Source organism: Carcharhinus amblyrhynchos, unplaced genomic scaffold, assembly GCF_965287045.1.
Source record: "Carcharhinus amblyrhynchos unplaced genomic scaffold, sCarAmb.v2.hapA scaffold_68, whole genome shotgun sequence".
NCBI lineage: Eukaryota > Metazoa > Chordata > Chondrichthyes > Carcharhiniformes > Carcharhinidae > Carcharhinus > Carcharhinus amblyrhynchos.
In genome coordinates this window covers 895,678-917,313 of record NW_027649808.1, presented here as the reverse complement: position 1 = coordinate 917,313, position 21,636 = coordinate 895,678, and the positions used below count along the sequence as shown (strand labels likewise).

The window sequence follows — 21,636 nt, the reverse complement described above, 5'->3', positions numbered from 1 at the left end:
GTACCCCTGTAACAAACTTAGCCCCAAATCCATAAAGATCCATTGTTAAAAGAGGCTATCAATTCCAAATATAAAACCAACGTTTTTGTTTAATTATTCACTGGATGTGGGAGTTGTTGGTAAGGCCTGAATTTGTTTTCTTTCCTGAACTGCCATTGGAGGGAAACTTGCAGATAGTGGCCTTCCCATATATCTGCTGCCCTTGTCCCTCAAGGGTGACAGAGATCATGGATTGGGAAATGTTGAAGGAGCTTTGGTGAGTTGCTGCAGTTCCTCCTGTGAATGATACATATTACTGTCACTGTGCATATATTGGATATATTGCACTGGAAAGGAATGGTTCGATCAAGCAGACACAGCACGGATTCATGAAGGGGAAGTCGTGTTTGACGAATTTACTGGATTTTTTTATGAAGATGTGACTAGTGCTGTAGACAGAGGGGAACAGGTGGATGTGGTGTTTTTAGATTTCCAGAAGACGTTCGATAAGGTGCCTCACAAAAGGTTGCTGCAGAAGATTAAGGTGCACGGAGTTGGGGGTAAGGTGTTAGCGTGGATTGAGGATTGGTTGTCTAATAGGAAGCAGAGAGTTGGAATAAATGGGTGTTTTTTCTGATTGGCAGTTGGTGACTAGTGGAGTGCCGCAGAGATCGGTGCTGGGGCCTCAGCTATTTACCATTTATATAGATGAGGATTTATATAGATGACTGAGTGTCGGGTAACAAAGGTTGCTGAAGACACAAAGATAAGTGGAAAAGCAAATTGTGTGGAGGACACAGAGTCTGCAGAGAGATTTGGATAGGCTAAGTGAGTGGGCGAGGGCCTGGCAGATGGAGCATAATGTTGCCAAGTGTGAGGTTATCCACTTTGGAAGAAATAGTATTAAAATGGATTATTATTTAAATGGTGAAAAATTACAACATGTTAGTGTGCAGAGGGACCTGGGGGTTTGTGCATGAATCGCAAAAACCCAGTCTGCAGGTGCAGCAGGTGATCAGGAAGGCGAATGGGATGCTGGCCTTTATAGCGAGGGGGATTGAATATAAAAGCAGGGAGGTCTTGCTGCAACTGTACAGGGTACTGGTGAAGCCGCAGCTGGAGTACTGTGTGCAGTGTTGGTCCCTTTATTTGCAAAAGGATATTTTGGCCTTGGAGGGAGTACAGAGAAGGTTCACCAGGTTGATACCGGAAATGAGGGGTTCACTTCTGAGGAGAGATTGAGTAGATTGGGCCTGTACTCGTTGGAGTTTAGAAGGCTGAGGGGTGATCTATAGAGACATATAAGAATATGAAGGGGCTAGATAGGATAGAGGTAGAGAGATACTTTCCACTTAAAAAGGAAACCAGAACAAGAGGGCACAGCCTGAAAATAAGGAGGGGGGGGGGGGTGGTGTTCAGTCTAGAACGGAGTTGAGGAGGAACTTCTTCTCTCAGAGGGTGGTGAACCTCTGGAATTCTCTGCCCATTGAAGTGGTGGAGGCTACCTCATTGAATATGTTTAAGTCACGGGTAGATAGGTTTCTGATAGACAGAGGAATTAAGGGTTATGGGGAGAGGGCGGGAAAGTGGAACTGATCCACTTCAGATCAGCCATGATCTTATTGAATGGCGGGGCAGGCTCGAGGGGCTAGATGGCCTAAACCTGCTCCTATTTCTTATGTTCTTATGCATTGGTGGCTAAGGGAGTGAGGTGCTGTACAATTGAGCTATCTGTCCCTATACAACAGGAACAAGACTGTATCCAGGCATGGACAGATAAGTGGCAGGTAACACTAACACCAGACAACTGCCACACAACGAGCACTGCCAACAGAGAATCTAATCATCTCCCCATGGCCTTCAACAGAATTACCATCACTGAATCTTCCACTGACCATATTCCCTGGGTTACCATTGAGACAAAACTGAACTTGATAAACAATATAAATTCTGTGGCTATAAGGACAGGTAAGAGGCTGGGAATTCTACAGCAGATATTTCTCATTTCCCAATTCCCCAAAGCCTGTTCACTGTTTAAAATGCACAATCAGTAAAGTGATGGAATATTCATCTCTTGCCCAGAAGAAACCAGCTCCATTCACATGCAATAAACTCAACATTATTAACGACAAAACAACATGCTTGATTGGCAAACTATTGCAACTTCCAAGCCCATGACCTTTACCCCCAGCAGGGTGGCATATGTATGGGAACATGATCACATGAAAGTTCCTGACTTGGACTGATATCCCACTTCTTTCAAAATCCCAGGACTCCCTTCCTAATATACTGTGGATCTACCTGCACCACATGGACTGCAAAGGTTCAAGTCAGCAGCAGTTCATCACCACCTTTCAAGGGAAGATAAGATGGGTAATAAATACTGGCTTCACCAACAAGTCTCAAACCTCTATAATGAATCTGAGAAAAATGCCTCACCGACTTTGTTTAAAACACTGGAATGAACCTCATCTCTGATTCATCATTAGATTCCTGGAGATGTCTGGCATGTTATTCCCTAATTCACTGTAAATTCTGATGCAAATTTGACATTTGACATATCCCAATTTCCATATTTTCACCGACAATATCACTATTATCAGTTTTCACAGGGTCTACATTATTACTGACCACCGTCTGTTCCCAAATGTAACAAAAAAATAACTGTTGATTTAATACCACTGCAAGTTTCATTTCATGCTCTCGAAATATGTTTGTTTCACTTGTTGCTGTTCTTTCCAGGTAACAGTATCTATATTAATTTTGTATTGTGTAAAAGGGGTGTAAGGGATACATAACTACACCAGAGTAAGACGGTGACTGAGAGCAGCAAATTAGCTTCAAGTAGGACTTCAGTGCATGGGAGAGAGGTGTGGGAGATATAGGAATTATTCTAAGTTAATTAAATGAGCAATCAATTTAAGTAAATAACATAAGTAGCAAAGGCACCACTGGTGCTATGTTGCAGCTGTGGAAATGTGGGAGCTTTTGAATTACAAGGTGATTTGCTGATGTATTTGTCAGGAAAAGTATAAGCAGCTGGAGGAAATTCGTATCAGGATTACTGATCTGGAAGCTGAACTGAAGACACTGTGTAATATCAGGCAGGGAGAGAAATAGCCGGACACTTTGTTCCAAAAGAATTTAGTGAGGGGGAATGACACTGTTCACTGCAGTAAACAGCAAGAGTGTAAAAAATGTTGCCTGACAAGAACCAGGTTGAGGCAGAAGAATGGGTCTAAGACTTGTGTTGTCCACTGAAATAAACAGGTAGCAGGTAAAAATGGTGAAAGTTGATAGTAGGAGTTTTTACAAGTATTCAAACAGGAAAAGAGTCAGTACAGTTGGTACTGGCCCTGTGGAGAGTGACAATGGGGAGAGACTAGCAGATAATAATGAACTGGCGGATGAAGTGAACACAATTTGCTGTTGTCTACACTCTAGAGGATACAGAAACATTCAGTAATAGCTGTAGGACAGCGATTAGGAAAGAAATTTGATGAAATTGCAATTACGAGAAGGATGGTACTGAGCAAACTGCTCGAGCTGAGGCTGACAGATCTCCAGATCGAGATGGCATTCATCGTGGGATCACAAAGAGATGGGTAATGAGGTACTGGATACATTGGTGTTAATTTTCAAAAATTCCCTAGTTTGTGAAATGGTTCCATCAGGCTGAAAACCTGATAAATTTAACCTGTGTATTCAATGAGGGATGGAGGATAAAAAAAGATACTCTAGGCCAGTTACTTTGACTTCTGTCACAGATAAAGCACTCAAATCGATCATTAAGAAGATTGTGCCTGGACACAGAGAAACTCAAGGAAATCTGGGAGAGTCAGCATGGAAAGGGAAATTGTGCTTAATTAATTCATTGGTCTTCTTTGAAAGTAGCCACACCCCCACTTCCTGCCTTCAAACAAACCAATGTCCTCAGCAAACTACCCAGCCTTCAGGAGAACAGTGACCACAATACCACACAACCCTGCCACAGCAACCTCTGCAAGACATGCCGGATCACTGACACGGATGCCATCATCTCACGGGAGAACACCATCCACCAGATACACGGTACATACTCCTGTAACTCGGCCAATGTTGTCTACCTGATACGCTGCAGGAAAGGATGTCCCGAGGCATGGTACATTGGGAAGTCCATGCAGATGCTACAATAAAGGATGAATAAACATCTCTCAACGATCATCAGTCGAGACTGTTCTCTTCCTGTTGGTGAACACTTCAGCGGTCATGGGCCTTCGGTCTCTGATCTTCGGATAAGTGTTCTCCAAGGTGGCCTTCATGACACACAACAACGCAGAGTCACTGAGCAGAGACTGATAGCCAAGTTCCACACACGAGAATGGCCTCAACCAGGATACTGGGTTCATGTCGCACTATCTGTAATCCCCATGACTTGCCTGGACTTGCAAAATCTCACTAACTGTCCTGTCTGGAGACAGTACACATCTCTTTAATCCGTGCTTAACCCTCTCTCCACTCACACTGTCTGTACCTTTGAGACTTGATTGCCTGTGGAGACTCACATTCCAGCCATTATTTTGTAAATTGATTTTGTGTCTTTAGATGCCCTGTTTGTGAACTGAAATCCCAGTTGCCTGATGAAGGAGCAGTGCTCTGAAAGTTAGTGGATTTTGCTACCAAATAAATCTGTTGGACTTTAACCTGGTGTTGTGAGACTTCTTACTGTTCTATGAAGGATAAAGAGGAGTCTGTAGACATGCTGCACGTGGATTCCAGAGGCAAGTTTTGTGGAAAATGAAAGATGACAGTGCAGGGATTAACATAATAGTATTGATTGAAGATTGGCTGGCTGGTAGAAAACAGTATTTACGAATGGGTGCTTTATCTGATTGGCAGGCTGGGACAAGTGGAATGCTGCAATCGTCTATGATGTGACATCAACTTGTTATTTTTTTTTAAATGAATGAAATATTTGAGAGAAGCAATGGCATCAAGGTTAAATTTACAGATGATACAAACATTGGTAGAAAAAGTTATTGTGAAGGGGATACAAGGAGGTTGTACATTGGTGAGTAAAACTGACAGATGGACTATGTGAGAGAATGTGAATCTGTTTGCTTTGGCAGGGAGAATAAAATAAGCAGAATTACAAAACAGGAGAATGGCTGCAGAATTCTGATGCATTTGGATTTGGGTGTTCTAGTGCATGAGTCAGAAAATAATAATTTCCAGGTACAGCAAGTAATTAAGAAGGTTAATGGAATATCGTCCTTTATTTTGAGGGGATTTGAAGATTTACAGGGAATTGGGGAGACCACATCTCAAACGGCTGATGAACAGCAGATGGAGTTTAATTTAGATAAATGTGAGTTGATGCATTTTGATAGACTGAACTAGGGCAGGACTTACTCAGTTAATGGTAGGGCGTTGGGGAGAGTTACAGAACAAAGAGATCTTGGGGAACAGGCTCACAGCTCCTCAGAAGTGAAGTCACAGAGTGATGAAGAAGACATTCCACATGTTTGGTTTCATTGGTCAGAACACTGAATACAGGAGTTGGGACGTCTTGTCGAAGTTGTACAAGACATTGTTGAGGCCACACTTGGAATACTGTGTACAGTTCTGGTCACTCTATTCTAGAAATGATAGTGTTAAACAAGAAAGGGTGCAGAAAAGATTTACTAGGATGCTCCTGGGACTTGATGGTTTGAGTTATAAGGAGAGGCTGGATAAGCTGGGACTTTTTCCCCTGGAGCGTAGGAGGCTGAGGGGACATATTATACAGAGTGTAAATTAATGAGAGGCATAGGTAAGGTAGACAGTCAACAACATTTCCCAAATGTAGGGGGTGGGGGAGTCTAAAACTAGAGGCCATAGGCTTAGGGTGAGAGGGGAGAGATACAAAACAGATCAGAGGGGCAATTTTTTCCACAGGGGGTGGTGAGTGTCAGGAACAAGCTGCCACAGGTGTTAATAGAGTCAGATACAATTTTGTCTTTTAAAAAGCATTTAGAAGTTACATGGGTAAGATGGGTATTGGGATATGGACCAAATGCAGACAACTGGGACCAGCTTACTGGTTTAAAAAAAGGCTGGCATGGAGAAGATGGGCCGAAGGGCCTGTTTCCATGCTGTAAACCTCTGACTAAATGACTTTATGAATATTGTGCCTAGTTAATAAGCTCATTATTTAACAATTCGTGCATTAGATGCTATTGAAAGGAAGTTAACTGGATTGATATCCAGAAGAAGCGGGTTATCTTATGAGGAAACACGAGAAAGACTGGGCTTGTTTCCTTCAGAGTCCAGAAAAGTGAGCAGTGACTTGATTGAAGCCTCGAAAATCCAGCATTGACACTGAGGACATGGAAAGGATGTTTCCCCTTGTGGGTACGTCCAGGACACTATTTAAAACAAAGTTGTTTTTTTAGGTCAGAGATGATGAGTTTTTTTCTTTCAGAGGGCTGTTGATTTTGAAACACAAACAGATCAGCGACGATCCCATTGAACAGCAGAAGTGATGAAGGGGCCGAACGGCCTCCTTCTGCTCCTATTTCAGATGTTCGTATGAATTGTTTGTTCTCCCTTTTCCACTTATCTTTCCATTGTCCTTGATGGGTTCATGGTCCAGACGCTGGGGCCCTTCCTTCTGAAACCGAGAATGAGAAACCCCACTCCTGTTCCAGCCTTGCAGTTTCACATTGACCCAGCCTCTTATTTCCCTCCTGACCTGACCCAGCACAGAATGATCCCGATATCACTAACTCATGCTTTGTTTTTCATTCCAGTGCTTCAGTTTTAACAGCTCCTCTATGAACATCTTTCCATCTGTGTCACTACTTCAAAACATGGATCTTTTTGGTCTTTCCTCCTTCTCAAAGACGATCCCACCAGTTCCAGGATATTCTTTCCTCTGGTACGAGGGGGTAACTTACCATGTGTGATGTGCCAGGGCTGTAGAAGAATCTGTCTATTCCCCTGACAACAGAATCTCCAGCCACTATCACTCCTATTTCTGTGGCCCACGTCTCACACTGTTACTCAGGAACACTCTGCTTGAGTCACCCTTTGTCAACCTTACAATGTCCAAATTTGAATTTGAACTCAGCTGTTTGACAACAATTTGAAAACTGCCTCCGGGGACATAGAGGAGATTCACAAATCACACCCGGCCCCTGGGCTGAACTTTGGATCACCCCGCTCTAGATGGTGCCTCACTCCCAATTTCTACTCAGTCCCTGTCCTGTTCCCTCTTCCTGTGTGAGCAGCAGACAAGACAGAAATTAGATCTGTATTTTGTGTGATCCTACCTGTGTCCAATCTCATTCTTTTTGGAGATGTTGAACATTCTCCCCTGTTTGAACCTTCAGCCATGATATTGACAGACGTTCCCTGATTCTGAGACTCTGTAATAAGGATAATATCAGGGTCAGGGTCAGATGTAAATATGAAAATCAGAAGCAGAGCATTAAGATCTTCACTGTGATGTAAGATATATTTCAGAATATTACAATTACACATGTTACCGCGATATTAGTGGCAGCTGTTTCACAAAATACCAGTCACCCTCATCAGGTCCCCTGAAAAATCCACCCTTCACCCTTGCGATCCTCTGTCCCATTCCCAGTTTCCATTTCCCTCTCCAAAGTCACTGAACATGTTGTTATCTCCCAAATCCGGGACCATTTTTGCAGAAGCTCCATACAGTCAAGTTTGTACCCTGTCACTGCTGTTAAAAATCACAAATACTATCCTATCCAACTCTGAAGGGGGAAAAGTTTCAAGGGAATAGAGTAGTAGGTAAGTTACTGGAAGGAGTACTAAGCGGTAGGATCTCCAAATACTTGGATGGACAGGGGCTTATTAGAGAGAGTCAACATGGCTATGTGCGTGGTACATCATGTTTAAGCAACCTGTTAAAGTTTTTCGAGGAGGTTACCATAAGAACATAAGAAATAGGAGCAGGAGTAGGCCATCTAGCCCCTCGAGCCTGCCCCGCCATTCAATAAGATCATGGCTGATCTGTCGTGGCTCAGTTCCACATTCCCACCCTCTCCCCATAACCCTTAATCCCCTCTCTTATCAAAAGCCCATCAACCCGTGTCTTAAAAATATTTAGCGAGGCAGCCTCCACCACTTCAACGGGCAGAGAATTCCAGAGATTCACCACCCTTTGAGTGAAGAAGTTCAGGAAAATATTGAGTGGTGGGAGTGTGGAATGAGCTGCCAGATGTAGTGGTGAGAGGGGGCTCACTTTCAACATTTAAGAAAACCTTCTTCAGGTACGTAGATGAGATGGGAGTGGAGTGATATGGTCCAAGTGCAGGTGAGTGGGACTAGGCAGGACAATGGATCAGCAAAGCCAAGAAGGGCCAAAAGGCCTGTTTCTGTGCTGTAGTGTTCTATAGTTCCACGATTCGATGGTGGAGCAAGGGAATTCAAATCTGAAAAAGTATCAGTCAGCTACACATCATCTGGAAAGCTCAGAGCAGATACAGGAGCAAAGGAATCCATATAATTCCAAAAGACTTTGGATAGGAATGGATAAGGACAAGAGTGACTCTCGGTTCAATTGGACAAGGGCCAAATACATCCAAATTAGACAGGAAACAGGGGAATGCGGATTGGGAGCAGCTCTTTGAGGACAGATCCACCTCTCTCATGTGGGAAGCTTTTAAAGGCCAATTGGTTGAAATGCAGGAAATGCCTGACCCGGAGAAATGAAGGATAGAAATACCAGAATTCGGGAACCATGGATGACCAGGAAAATTGTAAGCTTAGTCAAAAAGGAAACATAAAATAGGTCTCGGCAACTAAAAAACTGACAAAGCCCCTGAGGAGTAGAGAGAAAATAGGAAGGAATTTAATCGTCAAATTACGAAGGCTGAAATGTTTTCAGCAAACAGGGCGAAGGAGAATCCCAGGTCTTTTATGCCTGTATACTGAGCAAGAGGGTAGCCCAAGAAAGAATAGGCCCACTCACGGCCAATGGAGGGAAGTTACGTGTGGAGTCACAGGAAGGTGGTGAGATCCTTAATGAGTCGTTTGTATCTGTATTCATCAAGGAGATGGGTGTGAAGGATGTTGAGGCCAAGGAGATGGGTGTGAAGGATGTTGAGGCCAAGGATAGGTGTCTGAAGGATGTTGAGGCCAAGGATAGGTGTGTGAACACTCGAGAGAATGTCAATACATCGAAGGAGAAAGTGATAGGTGTCTAAATTAAATTAAGGTAGACAAGTCCTTGGGGCCAGATGGGATTGACCCCAGTTTACTGTGGGAGGAAAGAAATAGGGGAATAAAAAAGATATCTTCACATCCTCTTTAACCACAGACAAGATTCCAGGTGACTGGAGAATAGCCATTGGCGATCCCTTGTTTCAGAAAGAAAGCCGGCATAATCCAGGAAATGAAGGGTTACTGAGCCTAACGTCTGTGGTGGAGAAGCTTCTGGTGAGGATATGTGCACATTTGGAAGACATTGACTAGCTTGTGTCAGGCAGCGTGGTTTTTATAAGGGAAATTCATGTCTCACCAACTTGATTGAGGTTTTCAAAGAGGTGATAAAGATATCTGATGAGGGAAGGGCTGTGGGTGTAGTTTATATGGACTGTACTAAGGCGTTTGACAGGATGCCACATGGCAGACTTGTACAACAACTGAAATCACAAGGAATTGGGTGGGCTGGCTAGACGGAAACAGAACTGGCTTGGTGATAGAAGACAGAGGGCAGGATGTTACGGCTGTGCTCGTCCCAAAACCGTAAAAGCCAACCCGAGGTCAACAAACCTTACCTCGGCTTTCGGATTCCCATGGTGGGCAGAAGAGGAAAATTCGCCCCAGAAAGCAGCAGGGCAAGGGTTTTTTTTTCAGAATGGTGATCTATAGTTAGTAATGTTCTGCAGAGACCAGTGCTGGGACCTATTTCATTTGGGGAAAACTGGATGGGCTGATTAGTAAGTTTACGGGTGACACGAAGATTGGTGGAGAGGGCAATAGTGTTCAGTTTACAACAGGATGTAGATAGATTGGAAACTTGGGCACAGAAATGGCAAATGAAATGTAATCTGGATAAATGTGAAGCGATGCATTTTGGAGGATCAAGTTTATGTGTGAATTGTACAGTAAACGGCAGAAGCCTTTGGAACATTAAGACACAGAGGGATCTGGGTGTGCAGGTCCACAGTTCCCTAAACATGGCAACATAGGTGGCCATAGTTATTAAGACGACATATGGCCAGGGTATTGATTACAAGCTTTGGCAAATCACGCTGCAGCTATATAAAACCTTGGTTCAGCCACATTTGGAGTATTGCATGCAGTTCTGGTCACCACACTACCAGAAGGATGTGGAAGCTTTGCAGAACACAAATAAGATTCACCAGGATGTTGCCTGGTCTGAAGGGTGTTGGCTATGGTGAGAGGTTGAATAAACAAGGATTGTTTTCACTGGACAGCCAGAGGCTGAGTGGAGACCTGATAGAGGTTTAGAAACTTATGAGATGCACAGACATGGTGCAAATTCAGAAGCTTTTTTCCCCAGGGTGTAAGTGTCAGTAAAAGGGTTCAAGGTGAAAGAGGGAGCAAGTTTGAGACAGATGTGCAGGGGATGTTTTTCACACAGAGAATGGTTGGAGCCTGGAACATGCTGCCAGAGGTGGTGGTTGACACAGGCACATTCGCAACATTTAAGGCCATCATAGAATCATAGAAACCCTATAGTGCAGAATGAGGCCATTTGGCCCATTGAGTCTGCACCGACCACAATCCCACCCATTCCCTATCCTCACAACCCTTCATATTTACCCGCTAATCCCTCTAACCTACACATCTCAGAACACTAAGGGGCAATTTTAGCGTGGCCAATCAACTAACCCGCACATCTGTGGGAGGAAACTGGAGTACCCGAAGAAAACCCACGCAGACACGAGGAGAATGTGCAAACTCCACACAGACAGTGACCCGAGCTGGGAATCAAACCCAGGTTCCTGGAGCTGTGAAGCAACAGTGCTAACCACTGTGTTACCCCTAGATGGCATCTGGATGGGTAGATGGATAAGGAAGGAATAGAGGGATACAGACCGAGTAAGGACAGAAGGGCTTTTTAATTCAGTTACTTGAGGGTTTGGAGGGCCGAAGGTTGTGTTCTTGTGTTGTACTTTTCTTTGCTCTAGGAGCACTCTTACAACATGTTTAATGTGAGTCAGGGTGTGTGAAACCTATCTATGAAATAGTGAAGGTCGGTGGAAAACAAACCAAGGTGGTGGTGGACACGGGAGTCTCTGCCTCTGTAATCAGTGAAAGGACCAGCAAGATAACTTGGGACTCTAACCAGGCGCCAGCCCTTCCTCAGACAGGGATCAAACTTCAGATGTACACCACAGAGCCCATACCATTGCTTCCAGTGTTAGAAATGGACATTGCACACAAAGGGAGGACACATATCCTTGTGGTAAAAGGAAAGGAGCCTTATCCATAGGACACGGCTGCTCAGTGAAGTTCTGTAGAACTGGGATGAAATAAAGCACACAAAGGTGACAGAGGATTCCAGTCAGAAATATTCAGATGAACTGGGTACATTGCGTGGCATCATAGTGAAGTTGTTTGTTGATCCACAGATTATCCTCTTCACTTTTTCAAGTACTGGACAATGTCCTTCACCATGAAAGGTAAAGTGGAGGAGGAGGAGTTTGATTCTTTGCAGCCACTCGATGAGTCCATTCAGTTGGGGAGCATCAAATATCCCTGTTATTAAAAATGATGATACTGTGTGTACGTGATTACCTGGAGTTTCTGTTTTCAAACCGTGCTGGGAACAATGGATAATCTGTGACAAGGTTTTCCTCCTGGAGGAGTTCATTTTTATGGCATCTAATTACAGGGAAAACTGAGGAGGAGAACCTCAGCAACCCTGAATCAAGTGTTAGAGTCTTCAGAAACAGCATTGCATCAGAATTGTACCAAATGCATTTTCTTGGCACAAAGTGTGGAATATCTCGGTCACAAAACCATAGCGCAGGGTTCATCACTTGTGAAGGAAAAAGCTCCAGATTCCAATAATGTGTCCGGGCTCAAGTAATTTTTGGGTTAAGTTAACTATTTTCCAAGGAAAATAACCACAACCTATTTAATCTCTCCTCATAGCAACAGTATTCTAGCCCTGGCACCATTCTTGTAAACCTCCTCTACATTCATTCCAGAACAATTCCATTCTTACTGTAATATGGGGACAAGAACTGCACACTATATTTCAGCTGTGGCCTGATCAGTATTTTGTCCAATTCCAACATTACATCCCTAGTTTTGTATTCTATACCTCTGGCAGTGAAGGAGAACATTCCCTGTGCCTTCATTACAACCTTATCTACTTGAACTGCTGCATTTAGGCACCAGTGTAGTTGTACACCATGATCATTCACCTTATCTATTCCTCTTAATATATTTCCATTTATCGTGTAATCTCTATAACTGCTTTACCTCCCTAATGGCATGACTTCACACTCTTCTGTGTTAAAATGCGTCTGCCTCTTCACCGCCTACTCCACCAACCCATTTATATTATTTCAAAATTATAGCTACCCTCTACACTGTTCACTACTGGGCCAATGTTTTTCCATCTGCAAATTTTAGACTCCCCTACCCAAAGGTAGATGAGTCTAAAACTGGAGGTTTAAGGTGAGAGGGGAGAGATACAAAAGTGTCCAGAGGGGCATCTGTTTTCATACAGAGGGTGGTGAGTGTCTGGAACAAGCTGCCAGAGGTAGCAGTAGAGGCGGGTACAATTTTATCTTTTAGAAAAACATTTAGATAGTTACATGGGTAGGATGGGTATATAGGGATAAGGGCCAAATGCGGGCAATTGGGATTAAACTAGGGGTTTAAAAAAATAAGGGCAGCATGGACAAGTTGGGCCGAAGGGCCTGTTTCCATGCTGTAAATCTCTATGGCTGTGACTCTGTGATTTCCAAATCGTGCTGCCCCATTCATTTCCACAATGTTAATCTGTAACACAAAGTGTAAGGAGCTGCAAAAGTGAGCACTGTGGAACATTTTATCCAGTTTGCCACATTACACTCTACCCCGTGGGTTTTTACACTTTTCATCTATCTGCCATATGGGACCTTGTCAAAGACCTGGCTAAGTTCCATGTACACAACATACACAGCACTACCTCCAGCATCCTTTCTCATCACATCCTCAAAGAATCCAATCAAATTTGTGAAGCAAGATCTTCCTTTAACAAATACACATTGACCATTCCTGATAAATCTCTGCCTTTCTACTTGACAATTAATCCCCCCACTCAGGATTATTTCCATTCATTTGCCCACCACCAATTTAAGGCTAACTGGCCTATAATTGTTTGGCCTTTCCCTTGACATTTTTTTTAAAACAATTGAACTAAGTTTGCCTTTCTGCAGCCCTCAGTTAGCTCCTCAATATCTAGTGATGATTGGAAAATCATTATCAGATTAGTCAGTGGGGTGTTGGCCCGGCTGTGGAAGATGGGCTGGAATTCTGTGCTATGTTGGGTGGTTCTCGGTGGGTGCACTGAGCTGCAAGTGAGGCAGTGTTGTATCCATCAGCTGGTGGGGGGACAGTTATGTTGTCCTATTCAGGATGGAGGGCTAATCTTGTGGTGAAGGGAAACCATTTTGTCCCATGGATCTCTGGGAGGTTTGTAGGCAGGTCACGTGATGGGAGTGGGTTTTGGATGTAGTGTGGGACCTGTGGGCAATGTTAGGCCTTTGGGTGGTCAAGGAAGTTGCCAGAGGGACAGGTGGCCAGGGGGATGATCAGTGAAAGGCTTGGATAGGACATGTTCAGTGTGGTGTTGGCAGACGGTGAATGAAGTTCCTCTGGGGTGTCATATTTTCAATGACGTCGTTACTTGGTGGAGATCGGTCAGATTGTCAGCCGGGTCAGTCATTAGAATGGTCAAGTCTTTGGATGGTGCTCAGTGGGGAGGGTGGGCTGCAGGGGGATGTTCAGATGGTCTGGATGATCAGTGGGTATAGGGGTCAGTAGTGAATGGTGCTCAGTGGGGAGGGTGGGCTGCAGGGGGATGTTCAGATGGTCTGGATGATCAGTGGGTATAGGGGTCAGCAGTGAATGGTGCTCAGTGGGGAGGGTGGGCTGCAGGGGGATGTTCAGATGGTCTGGATGATCAGTGGGTATAGGGGTCAGTAGTGAATGGTGCTCAGTGGCATTTAGTCAGCGACGAGTTGACTGGGGGTAATTAAATTTGTAGTCCTGAGGAAGGGAGGTGGGGTTTCCCCAAGGGGCTCATAATAACTCACATGGCAGTGTCTGGTAGGCAGGCATGGTCTGGTGGGCTCACACGGAAGACACAGACAGAAGTACTCTGTAGATCAGGTGGTTTTCCGTGGGATCCAGTAGAATGTTGGAGGTGGTGAAGTCGGGACACGGGGAGGGGAACAGATGTTCTGTGGATTTGGCCAGAGGGGATCGAGGGGACGGTCAGGATGTTAGGAAGTTAGATGTGGAATAACATGGAGTGTCATGGCAGTCTGTCGTTCCTATTGGATTATTAGCCACTGGTGGGTGGTCTATGGATCTAAAGATCTATCGATCACCATATTATCAACAGATACCTCAGTAATCTAGTGAGATCTAAATTTGAAGTAGATTTAATTCTTCTAAATTGGTCTAAGTGATGACTATTGTCAGTCAGTCTGAACAATCAGAAGTTTGTAATTTACATCACAATATCTGGTGGATCCATTACAGGACGATGGGCTCAGTTAAAGATTGAACTTCTCGGGTAATTGTCACACAAGATTTACCGGGGATTTCTGGGGTGTGGTGTGGGATTCCCCAGCATCTTTTTTGGGTATGTCCAATTAGGGTGTCTCAGAGTGTGAAAAGTATGAGCCCAAATTGAATATAACCTAAAACATTAGTTCAGCCTTAAGCAGGAATAATGAGTTGAACATTGGACATGTACTTAAACAAGAACATAACCTGTTCAGAGAGGTGAAGAAAATGTTGATAAAAATGGTGCCAGAAATGACATTGGTAACATTACATTCAGTTACACTGATAACATTCAGATACATTAGCAACATGGAGAACAGCATTGAGAAGTATTTTCAATTGATGTTTAAAGTTCTGAGCGGTTTAGATGAAGTGCAGAGAAACTGTAACTATTGCTGGAAAAATTGAATATATTTGTCTCAATTTCACCGATATCTTCCAAAGAAAACCAATCGATTTGAAGGAAACAGGGTGATAAGGGAGGTGGGATATTTGGGCTAGAAGGATTGACCTTGCAGTGTCCGGCACAGACTCGCTGACATTCCTCAGTGCTGTTAACTATTCAATAAATCTACTGGGCCACCCTGTAAAATGCAACAAAGGCTCATGTTTCCGTTCTCAAATCACTGGAATAGTTGTTAGTATATTCTCGGTTGTTACCTTGTGCTGTGGTTCTTGATTCTGGTTCCAGAGAGTCCTGATAAATTAGTGTAGAGCTTACAGCAGATTATCGAACACACCCTGGGTAAAGAATAACTACACATCAGGGTCATAAACAAGACCTTCACCCTGATCAACACAAACCATTAACACATTGTACTTTTATTTAGAGCTGCATCCGGATTAAACGACATATAATTTTAATTGAATTGTTCTGATTAGTTGCTGACCAATTTTGACAAGGATGTTCATTTTGTTGCCTGTTGATAGTGATTACATTTCCCCATGCCCTTTTAGAAACACAGAAAAACAGTCTCCATTTACTGGCTGTGATGTTTTTTTTCTCTTTGTATTACGTATTGTATAATGTCTTTATTATTGGAATATCAACTTTCAAACATAGCAAAGTTCAAAACTCAAACATTGTTGGTTTATTGGGTTCAGACACCAGAGGATAGGAAACACTGAGATTTACCGTTAAAATATCTTCATTTTCAATCACTAGATTTTCACTTTATTTTGCTACAATTCTATCTGTGTAAATGTAATTTATTGATATTGTTGATGCATTAATCTCGGTACCCAGGCTTCTATTCTATTCTACTGCCCTGAACTTGTGTGTTTTCCATCATCGATAATTCTCCCAGCAACAGTAGATTAGTGAGGAGAATGTCTCAGACTAGTCTCCAGTTGGTTATCTGCGCTATTTTTTGTTCACAGCCTGAGATGTGATCAGGAATATAGCAGCTAATTAGCCTCAATATTTGGTAATTAGCTTTGTCTGCTGGTTCCATTTTTTGGAATGGAATCACTCAATGTCTGTCCCGTGAGAGAACAGATCTACCAGAGGGAGTGGCAGTATTATCACAGGAAAGGTGGTGGGAACCCTCAGAATTGAACTTCTTGGGCAATGTGGTACAACCCTGACTAAAGGACCTCTGGCCTGTTGTAGGGACATCTTTGGACACCTCACAGTTAGGATGTCCCCGGCCCCACACTGCATGTCAGACGTGACTTAGAACATAAGAACATAAGAACATAAGAAATAGGAGCAGGAGTAGGCCATCTAGCCCTTCGAGCCTGCCCCGCCATTCAATAAGATCATGGCTGATCTGTCGTGGCTCAGTTCCACATTCCCGCCCTCTCCCCATAACCCTTAATCCCCTCTCTTATCAAAAACCCATCAACCCGTGTCTTAAGTATATTGAGCGAGGTCGCCTCCACCACTTCAACGGGCAGAGAATTCCAGAGATTCACCACCCTTTGAGTGAAGAAGTTCCTCCTCAACTCTGTTCTAAACCGCCCCCCCTTTATCTTGAGGCTGTGCCCTCTAGTCCTACTGTCCTTTCTGAGCGGGAAGAGTCTCTCCACCTCTATCCTATCCATCCCATTCATCATCTTATACGTCTCAATGAGATGACTCAGTGACTTGCTCAGACCTTGGAGGTTACGATGAAACTTTATGAAACTTTGTTCCAGCTTCAAGCAGGAATATCCCCTCGAGTAAAAGACACACACGAGAGTGAAGATGTAAGGTTCACAGAGGACAAAGAAAAATTAGTAAAATCATACATGGATGAAGGAACTCAGTTGCATGATTACTGTCAGCACATGTGGAAGGGAGGTCGATAGAAGCTTTCATGTGATGTTACAAACACTGAACAGTTTAATATTAACTGCAGATAAACTGTTATCATTGTTAGAAGGATTTGGAAGCATTTTTATCCCATTTCACTTTGTTTAAACAGAAATGAAGAATTCTTGAAGGAAAGGATGAGGGGGTACATGGACAAATAGGGGAAAGATGGACTGGCTGGATTGGTATTATGGAAAACTAACACAGACACACTGACCTCCTTGAACTTTCTAACCTATCGATCCATGGCACCAAAACTCGAGATTGTTCAGATTCCCTACATTAAAACAATGTAAAGGTGGTGAGGATATTCTGGGCTCTTACCGTGAGCAGCCGTTCCCGCTCCTGGTTCCAGAAAGTCTGAACAAATTAGTACAGTGGATTCAACCGCTTATCAAACACACCCTGGGTAAAGATCAGATACACACAGTCATAAATACGACCTTCAGTCTGATCAGTGCAACTCCTCACCACACCTTTCTCTTAATGCCAGCTGGGTCTGAATTAAACAGTATAATTTTACTGAATCCTTTCAATAAATCCGTAATCAGTTTAAACGAAGACATTCATTCTGTGTGCCTAATAACAGAGAGTATTGTCCACAGATTCTTTAAGACCCACAGAGAAATAGTCAGCAGTTGTTAGATGTTATCACCCACTGTCTAACTTATCTATTATTTAATGAGGCAATTCCCGGGAGAACAAGGTTCAAAGATCAATGTTCATTTATGGGTTTCATCCGGCAGAGAACAGGACACAATAAACTCTCTTCTTTGAAACATACTTGCTCTCAAACACTAAATTTAAATGTTGTACAAAATGATGGACATTTTGAGCATTAACTCGTGTGACTCTGTTACAATTGGTGACAGGATTCCGAAACTTCTAATCCAATTTCACAGAGGACTTATATACGTGTCTCAGATAGATAGAGAGAGAGAGGGAGAGATAGATAGACAGATAGATAGATAGATAGATACATAGATAGACAGATAGATAGATAGATAGATACATAGATAGACAGATAGATAGATAGATAGATACATAGATAGACAGATAGATAGATAAATAGAGAGATAGATAGACAGATAGATAGATAAATAGAGAGATAGATAGACAGATAGATAGATAACGAATGCACCAAAAAGTCAATATTTCACAATTTCCCTACGTTAAAATTTGATAATTGTTGTCAAACAGCAGAGTCATAAACATGAACTTCAGCCTGCTCAGTACAAATCCTCATCACATTTTCCCTAATTTAGTGCTGGGTCTGAATCACTCATATCCTCATGTATATTAACTTATACCGATAATTCACTGATCAAGTTGAACAAAGTCAGTCATTCTGTGTGCCTGTGAGAGTAATACATCCCCTGGTAAATTCCGATCTACCGGGAAACATTATACAGTTGTTAGATTTGATGTTTTCCTTATTTTATTACCCACTGTATAATGTCTTTATTACTTGACTATAAACATCCAGAGAGAACAATGTGCAAAGAGTATTGTTCCTTTATTGGGTTCAGACATCATCATGTAGGAAATGTGTTGAAATATGTGTTAATAAAAAAAAACTTTGTTTTCAACCGTTAGATATTTAATTCTATTTTGTCAGAGAAACTGTCTCAGTGTCTCAGGGTCTCAGGGCCTCTGGGTCTCTGTGTCTCAGTGTCTCAGGGTCTCAGGACCTCTGGGTCTCTGGGTCTCTGAGTCTCAGTGTCTCAGTGCCTCAGGTTCTTAGGGCCTCTGGGTCTCAGGGACTCAGGGTCTCAGGGTCTCAGTGTCTCAGGGTCTCAGGGTCTTTGGGTCTCAGTGTCTCTGAGTCTCAGGGTCTTTGGGTCTCAGTGTCTCAGTGTCTCAGGTCCTCTGGGTCTCTGGGTCTCTGTGTCTCTGTGTCTCAGGGTCTCAGTGTCTCAGGGTCTCAGTGTCTCAGAGTCTCAGGGTCTTAGGGCCTCTGGGTCTCAGGGTCTCAGTGTCTCAGGGTCTCAGGGTCTCAGGGCCTCTGGGTCTCAGGGTCTCAGGGTCTCAGTGTCTCAGGGCCTCAGGGTCTCTGGGTCTCATTGTCTCTGGGCCTCAGGGCCTCTGGGTCTCTGGGTCTATGAGTCTCAATGTCTCAGTGTCTCAGTGTCTCACGTCCTCTGGGTCTCTGGGTCTCTGAGTCGCAATGTCTCTGGGTCTCAGGGTCTCAGGGCCTCTGGGTCTCTGTGTCTCAGTGTCTCACATCCTCTGGGTCTCTGAGTCTCAATGTCTCAGTTTCTCAGGGTCTCAGGGTCTCAGGGCCTCTGGGTCTCAGTGTCTCAGTGTCTCACGTCCTCTGGGTCTCTGAGTCTCAATGTCTCAGTGTCTCAGGGTCTCAGGGCCTCTGGGTCTGCTTGTCTCATGTCCTCTGAGTCTCTGGGTTTCTGAGTCTCAATGTCTCAGTGTCTTAGGGTCTCTGGGTCTCAGTGTCTCATTGTCTCTGGGCCTCTGGATCTCTGGGTCTCTGAGTCTCAATGTCTCTGTGTCTCAGTGTCTCACTCCCTCTGGGTCTCTGAGTCTCAATGTCTCAGTTTCTCAGGGTCTCAGGGTCTCAGGGCCTCTGGGTCTCAGTGTCTCAGTGTCTGACGTCCTCTGGGTCTCTGAGTCTCAATGTCTCAGTGTCTCAGGGCCTCTGGGTCATTAGTCTCAATGTCTCAGTGTCTCAGTGTCGCAAGGCCTCTGGGCCTGCTTGTCTCATGTCCTCTGAGTCTCTGGGTTTCTGAGTCTCAATGTCTCAGTGTCATAGGGTCTCAGGGTCTCAGGGCCTCTGGGTCTCAGTGTCTCAGGGTCTCAGGGCCTCTGGGTCTCTGGGTCTCTGGGTCTCAGTGTCTCAGGGTCTCAGGGCCTCTGGATCTCTGGGTCTCTGAGTCTCAATGTCTCAGTGTCTCAGTTTCTCAGGGTCTCAGGGCCTCTGGGTCTCAGGACCACTGGGTCTCAGGGTCTCCGTGTCTCATGGTCTCAGGGCCTCTGGGTCTCAATGTCTCAGTGTCTCAGGGCCTCTGGGTCTCTGAGTCTCAATGTCTCAGTATCTCAGTGTCTCATGGTCTCAGGACCTCTGGGTCTCTGGGTCTCTGAGTCTCAGTGTCTCAGGGCCTCTGGGTCTCTGTGTCTCAGGGTCTCAGGGCCTCTGGGTCTCTGTGTCTCAGGGTCTCAGGGCCTCTGGGTCTCTGTGTCTCTGAGTCTCAATGTCTCTGTGTCTCAGTGTCTCAGGGTCCCAGGGTCCCAGGACCTCTGGATCTCAGGGTGTCAGTGTATCAGGGTCTCAGGGCCTCTGCGTCTCTGGGTCTCAATGTCTCAGTGTCTCAGTGTCTCAGGGTCTCAGGGCCTCTGGGTCTCTGTGTCTCAGTGTCTCAGGGTCTCAGGGCCTCTGGGTGTCTGAGTCTCAATATCTCAGTGTCTTAGTGTCTCAGGGTCTCAGGGCCTTTGGATCTCTGTGTCTCAGGGCCTCTGGGTCTCTGTGTCTCTGTGTCTCAGTGTCTCAGGTTCTCAGTGCCTCTGGGTCTCTGAGTCTCAGTGTTTCAGCGTCTCAGGGTCTCAGGCCTCTGGGTCTTAGGGTCTCAGTGTCTCAGGGTCTCAGGGCCTCTGGGTCTTAGGGTCTCAGTGTCTCTGGGTCTCAGGGCCTCAGGGCATGTGGGTCTCAGGGTCTCAGTGTCTCAGGGCCTCTGGGTCACTGTGTCTCAGGCTCTCAGGGCCTCTGGATCTCTGTGTCTCTGAGTCTCAATGTCTCAGTGTCTTAGTGTCTCAGGATCTCAGGGCCTCATGCGTCTCAGGGTCTCTGTGTCTCACGGTCTCAGGGTCTCAGGTCCTCTGGATCTTGGGTCTCTGAGTCTCAATGTCTAAGTGTACCAGTGCCTCAGGGTCTCTGGGCCTGTGAGCCTCTGGGTCTCAGTGTCTCAGTGTCTCAGCGTCTCAGGGTCTCAGGGCCTGTGAGCCTCTGGGTCTCAGGGTCTCAGTGTCTCAGGGTCTCAGGGCCTCTGGGTCTCTGTGTCTCAGTGTCTTAGGTCCTCTGGGTCTCTGAGTCTCAATGTCACAGTTTCTAAGGGTCTCAGGGCCTCTGGGTCTCTGAGTCTCAATGTCTCAGTTTCTAAGGGTCTCAGGGCCTCTGGGTCTCTGGGTCTCTGAGTCTCAATGTCTCTGTGTCTCAGTGTCTCAGTGTCTCACGTCCTCTGGGTCTCTGGGTCTCTGAGTCGCAAAGTCTCAGTGTCTCAGGGTCTCAGGGTCACAGGGCCTCTGTGTCTCTGTGGCTCAGGGTCTCACGTCCTCTGGGTCTCTGGGAATCTTAGCCTCAATGTCTCAGTGTCTCAGAGTCTCAGGGCCTATGGGTCGCTGTGTCTCAGTGTCTCAGGGTCTCAGGGCATCTGGCTCTCTGTGTCTCAGGGACTCAAGGCCTCTGGGTCTCAGGGTCTCAGTGTCACAGGGTCTCAGGGCCACAGGATCTCATGGCCTCTGGGTCTCAGTGTCCCAGTGTCTCACGTCCTCTGGGTCTCTGGGTCTCTGAATCGCAAAGTCTCAGTGTCTCAGGTTCTCAGAGTCTCAGGGCCTCTGGGTTTCTGTGTCTCAGGGTCTCAGGGCCTCTGGGTCTG

At 44.8% G+C, this 21,636-nt stretch overlaps 1 protein-coding gene across 1 annotated transcript in view; it reads right to left on the bottom strand.

The window, feature by feature from the left end:
• LOC145337733 (NACHT, LRR and PYD domains-containing protein 3-like) overlaps window positions 1–17,439 on the bottom strand; it is a 53,221-nt gene extending 35,782 nt beyond the window's left edge. Inside the window, 2 exon segments of the mRNA XM_080182572.1 lie at window positions 7,272–7,367; window positions 17,357–17,439. Of these exon segments, the coding sequence (XP_080038698.1) occupies window positions 7,272–7,335 (64 nt within the window). The 5' untranslated portion in view covers window positions 7,336–7,367; window positions 17,357–17,439.
• Between the last annotated feature and the right edge of the window lie 4,197 nt (window positions 17,440–21,636).